This window comes from Pleurotus ostreatus (genome assembly GCF_014466165.1).
Source record: "Pleurotus ostreatus strain PC9 chromosome Unknown scaffold_4, whole genome shotgun sequence".
NCBI classification, from domain to species: Eukaryota; Fungi; Basidiomycota; class Agaricomycetes; order Agaricales; family Pleurotaceae; genus Pleurotus; species Pleurotus ostreatus.
This window is the reverse complement of record NW_023503159.1, coordinates 3296383-3309880: the sequence shown is the minus strand read 5'-3', so window position 1 is coordinate 3309880 and position 13498 is coordinate 3296383. Positions and strand designations below refer to the sequence as shown.

At 49.5% G+C, this 13498-nt stretch overlaps 4 protein-coding genes across 4 annotated transcripts; 1 reads left to right on the top strand and 3 right to left on the bottom strand.

Moving 5' to 3' along the window:
- Positions 1-1793: 1793 nt before the first annotated feature.
- PC9H_006934 (uncharacterized protein) lies at positions 1794-2059 on the bottom strand (the record flags this gene model as incomplete). The annotated part of the gene is made up of 2 exons (XM_036776472.1): positions 1794-1961; positions 2015-2059. The coding sequence occupies 2 exons, from the start codon at positions 2057-2059 to the stop codon at positions 1794-1796; spliced, it is 213 nt and encodes a 70-aa protein (XP_036632491.1).
- Positions 2060-2651: 592 nt separating this feature from the next.
- LCC2_1 (laccase, multicopper oxidase, benzenediol:oxygen oxidorectuctase) lies at positions 2652-6515 on the top strand (the record flags this gene model as incomplete). Its single annotated transcript, XM_036776471.1, has 24 exons — positions 2652-2788; positions 2838-2916; positions 2965-3033; positions 3082-3124; positions 3172-3220; positions 3270-3307; positions 3358-3415; positions 3471-3517; positions 3577-3605; positions 3656-3896; positions 3960-3983; positions 4034-4117; positions 4171-4389; positions 4447-4470; positions 4523-4653; positions 4713-4733; positions 4787-4938; positions 4992-5015; positions 5065-5117; positions 5180-5233; positions 5605-5781; positions 5831-5922; positions 5986-6236; positions 6284-6515. 24 exons carry the CDS (start codon positions 2652-2654, stop codon positions 6513-6515), a joined length of 2328 nt encoding a protein of 775 aa, XP_036632490.1.
- Positions 6516-6937: 422 nt separating this feature from the next.
- SCS2_2 (phosphatidylinositol-binding protein scs2) lies at positions 6938-8407 on the bottom strand (the record flags this gene model as incomplete). Its single annotated transcript, XM_036776470.1, has 11 exons — positions 6938-6971; positions 7033-7062; positions 7112-7260; positions 7309-7436; positions 7494-7554; positions 7603-7694; positions 7744-7870; positions 7933-8051; positions 8110-8170; positions 8221-8315; positions 8365-8407. The coding sequence occupies 11 exons, from the start codon at positions 8405-8407 to the stop codon at positions 6938-6940; spliced, it is 939 nt and encodes a 312-aa protein (XP_036632489.1).
- Positions 8408-11520: 3113 nt separating this feature from the next.
- On the bottom strand, positions 11521-13353 carry PC9H_006931 (uncharacterized protein; the record flags this gene model as incomplete). The annotated part of the gene is made up of 10 exons (XM_036776469.1): positions 11521-11829; positions 11891-11941; positions 11993-12082; positions 12137-12310; positions 12364-12381; positions 12442-12833; positions 12892-12960; positions 13011-13091; positions 13139-13263; positions 13319-13353. The coding sequence occupies 10 exons, from the start codon at positions 13351-13353 to the stop codon at positions 11521-11523; spliced, it is 1344 nt and encodes a 447-aa protein (XP_036632488.1).
- Positions 13354-13498: the final 145 nt, after the last annotated feature.

The following is a 13498-nucleotide window of genomic DNA, read 5'->3' as shown; positions in this document are numbered from 1 at the left end:
TGAAGTCATGGAGATGTTCTCGCTAGTGTCGACGTAACCGGGATTCGCTAGAATATACGAGTCCTAGGGCAATTTAGTCAACATATGGATGCAAATATAATATCATCCTTACATTGATGTTGCTGGTCACGATTTTGTACGCTGCGGGTTCGATCGGAACAGAGCCAACGTCGTTTCCAAGTCATCGGTGACGGGGCCTATCGTATAAGATCTGAATGAAAGAAATCATATATGTACAGCGATGAAAGCGTACTCCAGAATCTAAGCGCTTGAATTCGTTACAATTGAACGATTTCGAGCACGAAGTCCACGGGTATGTTACGACGGTATATTCTCTCCTGTTTCTTGGGTGTCTGCTACTGGCTGAACGCAGAGGTTAGGCAAAGGTTAGGCCGACAGATAATACGACCCGAAGACATGCATATTCGGCGTTGGGTTATACACACCCGACAGCTTGCTGATCCTAGTACTTTCGAACAAGAACTTGTCGGTGGATTCTGAAGGAACCTCTTCCGCGGCCGACTGCCTTCGTGGCAAATTTGATGTCCTACACAAGAAAGATATAACTTCTAAACAATTGAGCGCAAATGGTCATCAACTTGACTAGGACGCACCTCAATAGTTGGGAATGCCTAACCCAGTATTGCAGCTTTGCTACTGTAGCCGCAACCTTGGAGCCCAAGCATCCGTATTTTTGCTATCCATGTGGTCATTTCCTCCGTGTGCCGGTGGCCGAACCACCGCGGGTATCGTGGATGTGCGTCGACGCAGCCAGATCTCTAAGCAAACCAAAAACCACCCCACGGGTGTCGTAACGTACAGCACAGCACAGTGCGTAGCCAACATCGCTGTTAGATTGATGAACGAACCTGGTGCCGTCATTACGTTGAAAAGAAGAAAGCGCCAATATTGCGGCTTTGGGTATCTTGTGCGATGATCGTGGATGTAGCATCGGCTCTGACGGAATGCTGGTACCGCTCACCGGTATCCGACATGTTTGATGGTTGGCATCCATCGGGAATGTACACCGACTGCGCAGTCTATACATAGATCCTTTCTTTTGCGAGGTCAAGGACGGTGTTAGCTTAGTTAGTTTTGGGTAGATGAGTATGAACGCAGACCTTGTTGCGAGCGACCGGGGACATCCTCGACTGCGGCTATCGTTAACCGAGCAATTAAGCGAGGAACAGCGCAGCCGTTCAACCCAACGATACCTCGCCGTTGTCCTAGCACAGCGCCGAAGCGTAGCATCACTATGCTTGCAATGATCAATTTCCTTAGATTTCGAACCGTTATTTTTCTCTTTGTCCGTTGAGGCGGAGAAAGGTCGCGAGTTTGGATAGATTCTGCCTGGTTCATGAGAAGCAATCAATTGTATCAGTTGGTAGAACGAGAGTTACAGTCTGTCTTGGTTTTTTTCTCCGATAGGGCGCTAAGATTAGATAAATTGTGAGAATATCACCCATTCCTGGCAATTGCCACTACAGTTCATGCAAGGGCTGCCATCCAAAGGAATAACGGCTCCGTAGAACGATTTTCAATCCGGTGAGTCGTCTCAGTATCTCTCATGATGCAAGCTGGGCTGATTGCGATGCACGACATAGAAGATTATGGCATAGATTTCAATTCGTGTATTACAAGTTTCAATAGAAGCGGAACGTCTGCAAGCCCTAGCAGCCAGGAAGAAGATCAATGCATGGGCTACGGTACCGGCCTGCCTCCCTACGTGCCTACATGCCTAGAGAAGAGTTACTCCTGTAACAATATCTGACGTTCATTCCATTTCTCACCGTTCAAAAGCCTACGGACACGGTTGCGGAGGTCGTAGACACGTCTGATTCGATGATACTGGGACTCTGGGTCCAAGTAATGAATTCCGTCGAGACTGTGAGGAACGGGGCTTCGTCAACGACCTTGTTGACTACTCGATCGGCCGTAAAGACGGGAGCGTCTTGGGCGCCCTGCATCAAAAGTGGCATTAGTATGACGATGAAGTACGGGCTTCTCGACGTACCGCGAGGGCAGCGATGGCGTAGATGATGATGAACGACTTGAACATGTTTGAGGGTAAAAGTGTGTGGGTTGTGCTTTGGGCCTTGGATTGATCGCACACAGCTTATATGTAAGTCCCTCTTCGGAATGTTGGTCATTTCTGGAACCTAAGAACTCTCCCTTATTAGTGCGCTGCTCGCTCCCGCCCTCCGCAGTACCGAAGTTCGGACTCCCCGTTTGAGCTGTTGACTTCCGGTGTAGATTTGCATCCATGACACAAACATAGATACCAGGGTCACACCTTTTTGTGTCCGCCGGATACCCATACCAACCCTATGAATAGAAGCACTTTGAGTCTATTTCGCTCTAATAGCCTTCCATTCCTCACGGGCTCTTCTTCCCATCTCCGAATACACCCAGGTTATGCACTGACTTGCGGACGATCATCGCTCCCTTACGACAAACGGATCTTTAACAACACCGCCCAATTCGGCACAAGATCCTCGAGATGAGGTACGCCTAACCGAGGCTTCCTAATCCGTTCATTTTCGTTCTCATGCATATCGTTCTGTAGGTATATTTAAGACGTGCATGGACGACCGAAAATATCATCATCAACTTAACACCTCATCCAGCGCGTACTGCTACACCTACGAACGATGTTTCCAGGCGCACGGATTCTCGCTACGCTTACATTAGCTCTTCACCTTTTACATGGGACTAATGCTGCCATTGGGCCCACTGGCGACATGTACATCGTCAACGAGGACGTCTCTCCTGACGGCTTCACTCGTTCGTAAGTGGGTTCTCGGCGTCCTTTCGGGCCCAGCACTAATTTATTACAGGGCTGTCGTCGCTCGCTCTGACCCCACCACAAATGGGACGTCAGAGACGCTTACCGGCGTCCTCGTGCAAGGAAACAAGGTAACCGTCCGCCTTCGTGAAGCTGCTCGCTTTGCTCACTCTTCTTAGGGCGACAACTTCCAGCTGAACGTTCTCAATCAACTGTCGGACACGACTATGTTGAAGACCACTAGTATCGTATGTATGACAATGGTTGTTTTAGATAAATACTAACTACCTGCGCAGCATTGGCATGGCTTCTTTCAATCCGGTTCTACGTGGGCAGATGGTATGTCCTTCAATACGTGTTGCGATGCCTCGCTAATCTTTTTCAAGGACCCGCGTTCGTGAATCAATGCCCCATCGCCTCGGGGAACAGCTTCCTGTGAGTGTCCTAACCTCATGTTTATCCTTCGTTCATCGAATATTCTCAGATACGACTTCAACGTCCCCGACCAAGCTGGAACGTTCTGTAAGTCGACGATCATGAATCCATTTTGTGTCTCCTGACCGTATATCCAGGGTACCATTCGCATCTTTCCACACAGTATTGTGATGGTCTTAGAGGACCATTCATAGTGTAAGTTTCATATCGATAAGAACCTAAGACGCGCCAGGCTTAACCATCCACACAGATACGACCCTTCCGATCCCCACCTGTCCTTGTATGACGTTGACAACGGTGAGCGCTGCTGTGAACGAATTCCAGCGGCTGCACCGTGCTGACGGTCTCACTTGCAGCCGACACTATCATTACACTTGAAGATTGGGTACATCTCACTCCCTCATGGAAATTAATGTGTTCTCACTCTTTCTGTAGTACCATGTTGTGGCTCCTCAGAATGCGGTGCTTCCTACTGCTGATAGTACACTCATCAATGGCAAAGGTCGCTTCGCTGGGGGGCCTACTTCTGCTTTGGCCGTCATCAACGTCGAAAGCAACAAGCGATATCGTTTCAGACTTATCTCGATGTCTTGCGACCCCAATTTCACGTTCTCGATCGACGGTCACTCTTTGCAGGTCATCGAGGCGGACGCTGTCAATATTGTGCCCATCGTCGGTATGTCCTTTGCGCTTGGCCTCACTGGCTCGATTCGCTGACTACGAATGGTCAATATTGTAGTGGATAGTATTCAAATCTTCGCAGGTAAATTGTACCCACCCTTTCATCAAATCTTTACTAAGCCGAGTTTCAAGGCCAACGCTATTCCTTCGTCTTGAATGCCAATCAGACTGTCGACAATTACTGGATTCGCGCAGATCCCAACTTGGGATCGACTGGTATGGCATCTTGAAAGCACCACGTGTGCTTTGCTGACTTCCTGTAATGCCAGGCTTCGATGGTGGCATCAATTCCGCTATCCTTCGGTATGCTGGTGCCACTGAAGATGACCCTACCACGACTTCGTCGACGAGTACCCCCCTTGAGGAGACTAATCTTGTGCCACTTGAAAATCCTGGTGCTCCTGGTCCAGCTGTCCCTGGAGGCGCAGACATCAACATCAATCTTGCTATGGCCTTCGACGTTACTAACTTTGAACTGACCATCAACGGTACGCAGTCTAGCTCTTTTCAATGCCCTGGATGGTTATTCATAGACTCATGTCTAGGTTCCCCCTTCAAAGCGCCGACTGGTAAGCTCAACTCGCCGGCGAAGTACCAAAAATTGATGTGATACTCCTGTAGCTCCTGTTCTGCTCCAGATTCTGTCGGGTGCTACAACTGCTGCCTCGCTTCTCCCTTCCGGCAGTATATACTCGCTAGAAGCCAACAAAGTTGTCGAGATCTCCATACCCGCCTTAGCTGTTGGAGGACCGGTAAGCCCAAAGCCCCTGACGCCAGAAACTATGTGCTGATAACTACCGCGCCTGAATAGCATCCTTTCCATCTTCACGGAGTGAGTTATCCATCGCTCGCAATTCTCTACAACAGCTGATCCATATCGTATAGCACACGTTCGACGTCATCAGGAGTGCGGGCTCTACTACGTATAACTTCGACACCCCTGCGCGACGCGATGTTGTCAACACTGGAACTGACGCGAACGACAACGTCACTATCCGCTTTGTGACGGATAATCCAGGCCCATGGTTCCTCCATTGGTAGGCATTTTACGCAATTCGTACGACAGCCATAGACTGACGGCTTCCCCTAGCCACATTGACTGGCATCTCGAAATGTAGGTGGCATTCTTTACTGGTTCAATTCCTCGACTCACAGGCATTTAGCGGCCTTGCGGTCGTTTTCGCCGAAGATGTGACGTCCATCACGGCCCCACCTGGTACGCCTCTTCGTATTTATTCACCGCAGCTTGTGTGTGTACGCTGACCTTCATTTCTCCAGCCGCGTGGGACGACTTGTGTCCGATTTATGATGCTTTGAGCGATTCCGACAAAGGTGGCATAGCTTAGGATATCTCTACCTACTTACAGAGATAAAGTCGAAAGAAATAGAACCATCTGCATTCCAAACAACTCACTCTTCGAAGCGCGTCTCAACCGTGGCCCCTGACCAGAGTTCTGATTTAGGGGGCAAGTCTTTGTAGGTACTTCGTTTCCATAAGATCCTGTTTTATCGCACAGGGGAACCGTCAGAAGAGAACCACGGCAGTCGGCGGTCCTCCTGTATTCCGGTGCCCGACCTATGTTTGGACTCTTCTGCGCTGCTGTATTCTGTCCGACGTACCATGCCGAGGCAACGTTGTCGGTGAACTCAACGACCGTGATGTTCGCATGGTGTTTTTATAACTGACAACTTGGTTCATGAAGACAACCCTCGATTTGGTTTCGCTCCGGCCACAGGGGGCAAGGCTACAGGCCGACGGAATTGGTTCTCAAAAGCTCGTCGAAGAGCTATTCTTGTGCCTTATCTCAAGCTGTTGAAGTTGGGCCTTGTCATGGTCTTCTACATTCGTGCGGAGCGCAATCATGGACGCCTTTCTCAGTGTCAGCAATTGGGTGGTTTTTGTCACTGTAATATCTTACTATGTGACAGCGACACCACCCAATCGACGAGTCGATCAGAGGGAACTAATTACCAACACCTGGGTTGAGAGGTTCTTCTTACACCGTCTGATGTTCCTCAAGGTGCGAACTCCTCCCATTCTATCTCCAGCTTACCTTGATTTCGAGATGCACAATACGCTGTAGCTCTTTGTCGGCACTGCATGTTTCATGCACATCTTCAACTCTGTTTCCTCTCTGGGAATGTGCACCCTCCGCACTTCGCATGGCTCTTCGGAGTCGCTCGCATCACCCTCGGCCACGATGATGCTTGGTGGCGGCTTGACACTTTTGTCGGCGAACATACGCCTGTGGTGCTACGCAGAGATGAGAGATCTCTACGACTTCGAAGTGAACATCAAGAAGGCCCATCGGCTTGTGACTACCGGGCCTTACTCGTTCGTTCGACACCCCGTTGCATCGCCTCTTGCGTAGCACGCATCAGCGTGTCGATGGTAATGTTTTCGAAGGATCATTGGCTTTATCAGTGTGGCTTGAGAAGTATGGTTGGCGTGGTGCTCAGCTGTATTTGGTGCGCGGAGGTGGTTTTGATTAATGGTATTATGGTCCCTGCTCGAATGAAAGTGGAGGACGACGGGTTGAGGCGTCACTTTGGGAGGGAGTGGGATGAGTATGCGTCGAGAGTCGCTTACCGCCTAGTACCAGAAATCTACTAAGATAATATGTTAGTGGTGAAGTTGGCGAATGAACTGGGGATGAACGGGTTTCGCAGGTCAGGAATTGGCTTTATCAACGAATTCGGATAGTTTCACATGGTATTGTCCTGGTACCCTTCTCAGTGACTTTAGCCATTCTTTGTTACAATGATATGGCCGACAACGCTACATCGTTGAAGTCCGAAGTGCGGCCTCGCTATATGTCTCAGCTTCAGGTGTGACAAGAATCGCTTGAGTATCGGTGCTGTAAGAAAGCTAGTTGAAAGTGCAAGGCGGAAGAAGAGCTGTGGAGAAGACCCAAAATGCTGGCCTCAGGAGAGTAAGGGAGGGCGCTAGGATGATCAAGGAGAGGAGATCAACTCCGGGAGGGCGATGTAATAGAAAGCCTTTATTTGAACAATGTCTATGGCGGAAGCCGTTGCCTAAAAGATCAGAAGAAGCGAAGAAGGATCGCGACTTCACAGCGAGAAGCGCATCGGTCAAATCAAAGACAAGGCATAAATCGTATCAAGCATACCTAGGCGCTCCCTTGTCAATGTCAGCACCCCTATCGTGGACAATTAGACATAGAAGGAGGATACGAGAACATGGCTGACTTTTCACCATCGGAATGCTTCTCATGTACTTCTTTGGGGTCATGAGTCTCGTCGAGGATGTTCTCACCGATACCAACGTAATCCGGATATCTGACTGGGAGTTTATGGCTATAAACTTTGTGATCTGGCCTCAAGTCGGCCCAGGCGAACTGCGTCTCCTTAGTAACTACACAACCATGGCGAATTGAAGCACTTACTACATCATCGATGGAAGAGTCGTTGTGTTTTATCGGGATCGTAGTAGTCAGGATTCGAAACTTATCCGCACGACCGACACCCTCGATCTCATCCCGCGTCAAATCAACTTTGGCCTTCTTTCGCACAACTACTCTTAATCAACGCGAGGAACAGGACAAAGTACGTGGAAGTGGCTGGTGCTTACTTATGATTTCGTGCTCTTCTAACGGTTCGATTCTGCCCATGTTGGGATAAACAAGGAAGTCCTGAGCAGTTTAGCTAAGATACGCGGGCAATTGGACAATTATCCTTACATTGATGTTACTGGTCATGATTTTGTACGCTACGGGCTCGGTCGAAACATTGTCGATAGTCAACGTCGTCTCCAAGTCATCGGTGACGGACCCTATTGAATAAGAATCAGCTCAAAGGCAACGTAGATAGGCAAAACATACCCCAAAATCTGAGCACCCGACTTGGGTACAAATGAACAATTTCTCCACCCGTAGTCTCGATCTCGGGTAAGAATTCCACAGGTATCTTCCGGTGATGTATTCTCTTCTGTTTCTTGCGTTTCTCCCACTTATTGAATGCAAAGATCGAGTAAGCGTGCCGCTGGCAGATAATACGATTTAAAGACATACAAATTCAGCGTCGAGTTTGTACACACCGAATAGCTTGCTGATCCCAGCGCTTTCGAACAAGAACTTGTCGGTGCATGGCACGTCTAGAGGAGGCTCTTCCGTTACAGCCACCTTCGTTACTATTTACCGCTGCTCTCAGCGACTCCGAGAAGAAATGAAACGCGCTTAGACACGTACTCACAACATTCAAGGTCTTGCCAACTTCGATGATCCCAGAATTAGGTTTAATGTTGTATAGCTGTCTTGCCGTCAGCACATTTGTAGTCATCAAATGGTCGTGGAAAGCACCTGTGATGCGTTCGTCTTTGCTTTGAAGGCCACTGCGTACTGGTTATTATTCACTAGCGTTCGGAGACACCTTCGGGGTTTCTTCGTGAAGGGACCTGGAGAAAGTCAGGAACTGGGACCAGGCTCGTTCGGGTCAAATCCTACGGTTAAAATGAATGGAACTAGATGGAAGTATGGCTAGGGACATGGCAGGAGCAGTGAAAGCACCATCAGGCCCGGGGCGATGTTCAATGCGGGTATGTGGTTGATCATGTTGTTCTCACACTCAGCGCTTAGCACAACGCTGATTCAGATCAACCACTTCCTTTATTTGGGTCATCTACAGACTACATGTACACGTTCCTGAGAAATGTATTCTAACGACCGAAGAGTTGAGTGAAAACAGTAATCGACTTGACTGTAACGCACCTCGCAATATCCAAGAACACCCCACCCAGTATTATAGCTTTGCCATAGCGGCGACCTTCGAGGATAAACATCCGTACCTCAGGAATACAGCCATCCATTTCGATATTTCCTCCGTACACTTATGGCCGACGCCCTCTTGAGCTATTATTGTTTAAAACCCCTTCGCCGACTTCTAGGCGTCGGACAAACAGAGCGCTCACGCACCACGAAACAAGTCGATCCGTCACACCCCGGAGCACAAGGATCTTCTTACCCAAGAACGGATTCCTAGACGATGTACACCGGGTCCATACGATGGACGAGGGAAACCAACGAGCGTAGGTGATGTGAGCTCGATCTCGGATTCCTCTGCTCGACGAGACATGAGGGCCAAATAATCGGCGCAGCCCAGGATGACGACCCCAAACGTGATGCGCGGTTCTGCTACTAGATTAACTACCCCTCCCTGTGGAGAAAGATATGATGGACACACCATCAGCCAAGAACAAGCAGTATGTCCTCCGAGGCTCATCCCGGCGACGCCCCACTGCTGGATGATTCTTTCGCCGTTTGGAAAGAGGTATGAAGGGAGAAAATCAATGAGATGTTGCGTCCCGACTATCTGCCATCGATGAAAAACTCCTTTGCATAGGTCGCGTGAGCAACGCGGAACGCTCATATTGGATACTGTACATCTCGAGTCTGCAACCAAGTATAAGTCTTTGGGGTCAGAGTACATGCATATTGCAAGAGACTCGCGCGTGGTTTGGGTTCCCTTCACTTCAGCTTGCTCGCCGACGAGTCTGATTCCATGATTTCTGGTCCCACTTTTGGTGAAATGAGGCGCACAAAAGGAAGAGGGAAAGCTCACAATTGCTGCGATGTACAGGTCATTTTCCTTCTCACTGCGCCATCATTATGACCTTTTCTGTGATGGGTTCCACGACGGCCAAGGACGACCATGAAGGGGAAAAAGGACTGAGACGGGTAGCAATGGCGCAAAAGCTACGCAAGTGAATTGACGAGGATGGCAATATGTTTTCACATTCAAACCAGAAACCAGAGACAACCAATGAACGAGACCTCGCTGTGTACGCCAACAAGAAGACATGAAATTCGGCAAACTCAGTCAAGTTGAGCGCCTAAACGCCACCTGATCGTTTCTTTCTGTCTCGGCGAATAGAGGGTCGGTCAATGTGCTTATGGCCACTCGTGCATTCAGGCCTTAGACACTGAGGCTCAGATTCCTATCCGCAATGTACAATGTGCCTCCATTGAATATGCCCGCCTAGCTTTCCGAAGATGCTCTCTACATATGTCATGCGACCCTGATTTCGCTTGAGCGTAACGCGCAAAGGACACGAACAACGCCTAGGGCCAATGGTCAGGCCTTTTGGACTCGGAACTCTATGGCGGCCACCATCAGAAGATACGCTAAATATTTCTGATCCTTTCATGGGGAATGTCTGATTTCTTTCCTGCTAGTCATGTCGTTATTCAGTCAAGTTCAGCTACCGAGAAGCACGGTAAACGGCGATAATGACAGAATGTCTCTCATGGGTTCGTGCTTCTCCTTCATACCGCATAAAAAATCGTATGGCAGGCATCAATGCGCAGAGCGCCTGCGAGTATGACTCGGTCATCAGGACCGTTCGACGCGGCCCCCGCGTGGTGTCCGAGTTCAATTTTGCTTCCAACAGAGAGCTGTCCCTTTAGTCACCGGCCTCTGGACCTCTCGCGTATAAAAACAGGTCTGTTTTGCTTTGGTAGACCCCAGCTTGCAACAAAGCCTCTAGCCTCTCCACACAATGTCCTCCTCTATTCTTCGTCTTGCATTCCTTGCCATAACCGCAGGTAAAGCGTTCTGCCCACCGCTGCGACGCGCTCTCACCTCTTCTCACAGTGTGCACGGTTGCGCAAATGCAGATCCCCTGTGCACGTCCGTTCACCGTGCGCTCGGGGGATACTTGTGATGGAATCTCTGCGGAGCAAGGTGTTTCCTCGTAAACATATTCGCGTTCACGGATTCGAGTCGGTCACATACTGACGCGAGCTTAGTTTCCAGCTGGCGGCGTCCAACTTTGGCGTCATCGACGCGAATTGCACGAACATCTTCCCAGGCCAGGCGAGTTATCTGACCTCAGCCAGCGGCCAGGTATTGACACATATTTAACCAGGTTATTTGTTTACAACGAGCGTGCTTGAACTGCAACAATGTCCGCGTCGTCGCGCCGGGCGATTCGTGCACCTCAATTGCCAACGCGGCTGGAATCAGTGTAGCCACCTTGGTGGCAAACAATCCGAACCTTGGTCCTACTTGCAACCTGCTATTCCCCGGAGAGGTAAGTATCCAACCCTGTCCTCAGTCATCCCCGCCGACGACATTGCTTGCAGGTGTTATGTGTAGCAAATAGCTTTTAGACAGGGGATTGTCGCCCTCGAGGATTGAAAATGTTTTCTTCACAATATATGTCCTTGTGTCGTACGGATACAAGCGCACTCTTCCGGACCGACTTCGACGAGTCTAGTGACCAAATATATCGACTACGGTGCTGTAGTCAATTGTTCGGGAGCTTGATCAAAAGAAGGAAGATTCTATCTCATAGTATTGGGCACCGAACTGCTACTATGTCAACCAGCCGAGGACTGTTGGGAGACTAGAAGTTCGGCCAGCACAGAGCCACATAGTACGAAGGATTCTTTCTCTAGGAGAAGGCCATACGTAAGACCTTTAGTTGCGCGTGCATCATTCCTTCGCTCTTCTCGAGCAGATTCTAGGCATCGTACCTACCGTCACGATGATAAGCGCACGCGGGAGATGGTAGTTTGAGCAAGAAACACTGAACCGATGCCCTGACCTGATTCAAGGTATAGATGTCCAGTCTCTCGTTGGTATTACATATGTACACTTTGTTACTTCCTACAAGACTCAAAGAGCATCGTGAGAGCATCATCTACCGTATCATCCACCGTGGATATCCAGGCCCATTCCCAGTTCTTAGTGATCGCTTCACCTAGCTCCGATACTTCAAGGACTTCGTCTTCGCCACAGTTGCCAGCTTCAGGACCCGCGAAAGATAAATACCGGCCATTAATTCTGGATCTTCGAGCGACGTCTTGCGAGAACGGTCTTCGTATGGTATCATATATACGGAGCGCTTCAGATACCGTCTCCCTCGTCGTGTACGAGCTCCCGAGCAGTGAAGACAACATGAACCCATCCTGGACGGTTAGGATCCAGTGAACAAACCAACAGGAATGGGACAACGAGTCGTAATCGTACCTCAATTGCTTGACCGGCTCCGGATCCCTGATGTGGTGTCATTGCATGGGCCTATGGATGTTTTGTTCAGCACGCTTTATGTCTGCAAGTTAAAATACTCACTGCGTCCCCTAATAAAGCCACTCGACCACCAACATACGTCGGTATAGGCCGCACGCAGTGGATAGCCCACTTGCTTAAAGTATCTATACACTTTCAAAATTACATCGTGACGCGCTCAGGAGAGAGAACAGGACGTCAACTCACATCGATCAAATCTTTAGCCTCTTGCTCCCACGCTGCAAAGCGAACCAAAATGTCGTCTTTGCTTGATTTCTCCACCCAAGGTCCGTCGTATTCCGTGTTCTCCAAATCGTGCCTCATGACGAACGCACCAAAATTGATGAGTTTATTTTGAGCCAGAGGGTAGGCGATGATAAACTGCCGAAAAACCCATGAGTGAGATACATTGCGGCCGTAATGCGCCAACGTACAGAATCTTTTCCCAAGTACTGAATGGGTCAATTATTCATCAGCGGTCATAAGCAGGCTAGGATTCAGATATAGCGTACCATTGTTGCCTGATGGATTGCTCTGTGGTGCGGTGATCGCATTCGAAGAGCTTCGGTTGCAAAGACAGCACGGTAGACGATCTGGCCACTCCAAGAAGGTCGAATGCATCCCAGGAGTTCATTGGCCTCCGCCGAATGGCCGTTCGACGAAAGGAGCTTAGCCTCTGCCGTGAGCATCGTCGCACGCACTGCTGACTTCACCCCATCTGCACCGATGAGCACGTCGCAGAACGCAAGGGATCCGTCTTCGAAGACAAGCTCGATTTTGCGAGACGGCGCCTCGAGGGAACGGTACCCTCGGAGTCGTTTCGAGTATTGTATCTGCCCAGTTTTCACGAATTTCTGGACAAGGACCTGCTGGAAGGCTGCACGGTGAAACGTCCTCAGTGGTCCTGCCAAAACGAAAGGATGTCAGGAATCTGTCGACACTTTGCAGTGAAGTTGGCAAACCTTTTGTCACCAAACGATAGGGACATTGGCTTTGCTTGATATCACCCCTACGAAGTTCGAAGGTCGCGACTGCGAGGATCTTCGTCAGGCGGTTTGCGGATCGGTGTAGCAATACTGACCCAGCTCGTCCGGTGGAATTTTCTGAGCGACTTTGAGTAGGTCTTGCTCTAGACCAAGTTGCCGGATAACCTTCCAAGGTCCTGCCATATGTTAACAATTTGATTCGACAGCCTCTTCGGATCCTTACGAGGCCATAAACCTATCCCAGCCCCGACTTCAGTAAGATTAGCAGAGCTTTCGTAGACAGTGGTCTCGATATCGGGATATCTCGCGAGCCCCAACGCGCATGTAAGGCCTCCGATACCAGCTCCACTGCAAGTTCATATTAGCTCAAGTGGTCTAGAGCTGAGGAAGCCTGTGATCTTACCAGATCGCTACTCGCAGCCGCTTTTCCACTTGCATTGCGATGGATGTTGTGAAGGAGGAGGGAACAAAGGTGGCCGATAAAATGCAGAGCTGCGATAAAATAGTAATCCGTATAAATATCCCAGTCTGAACATAGACCGTGGTCACTCATGGATCCATACTATGCAAGTGAAAAGCTTGA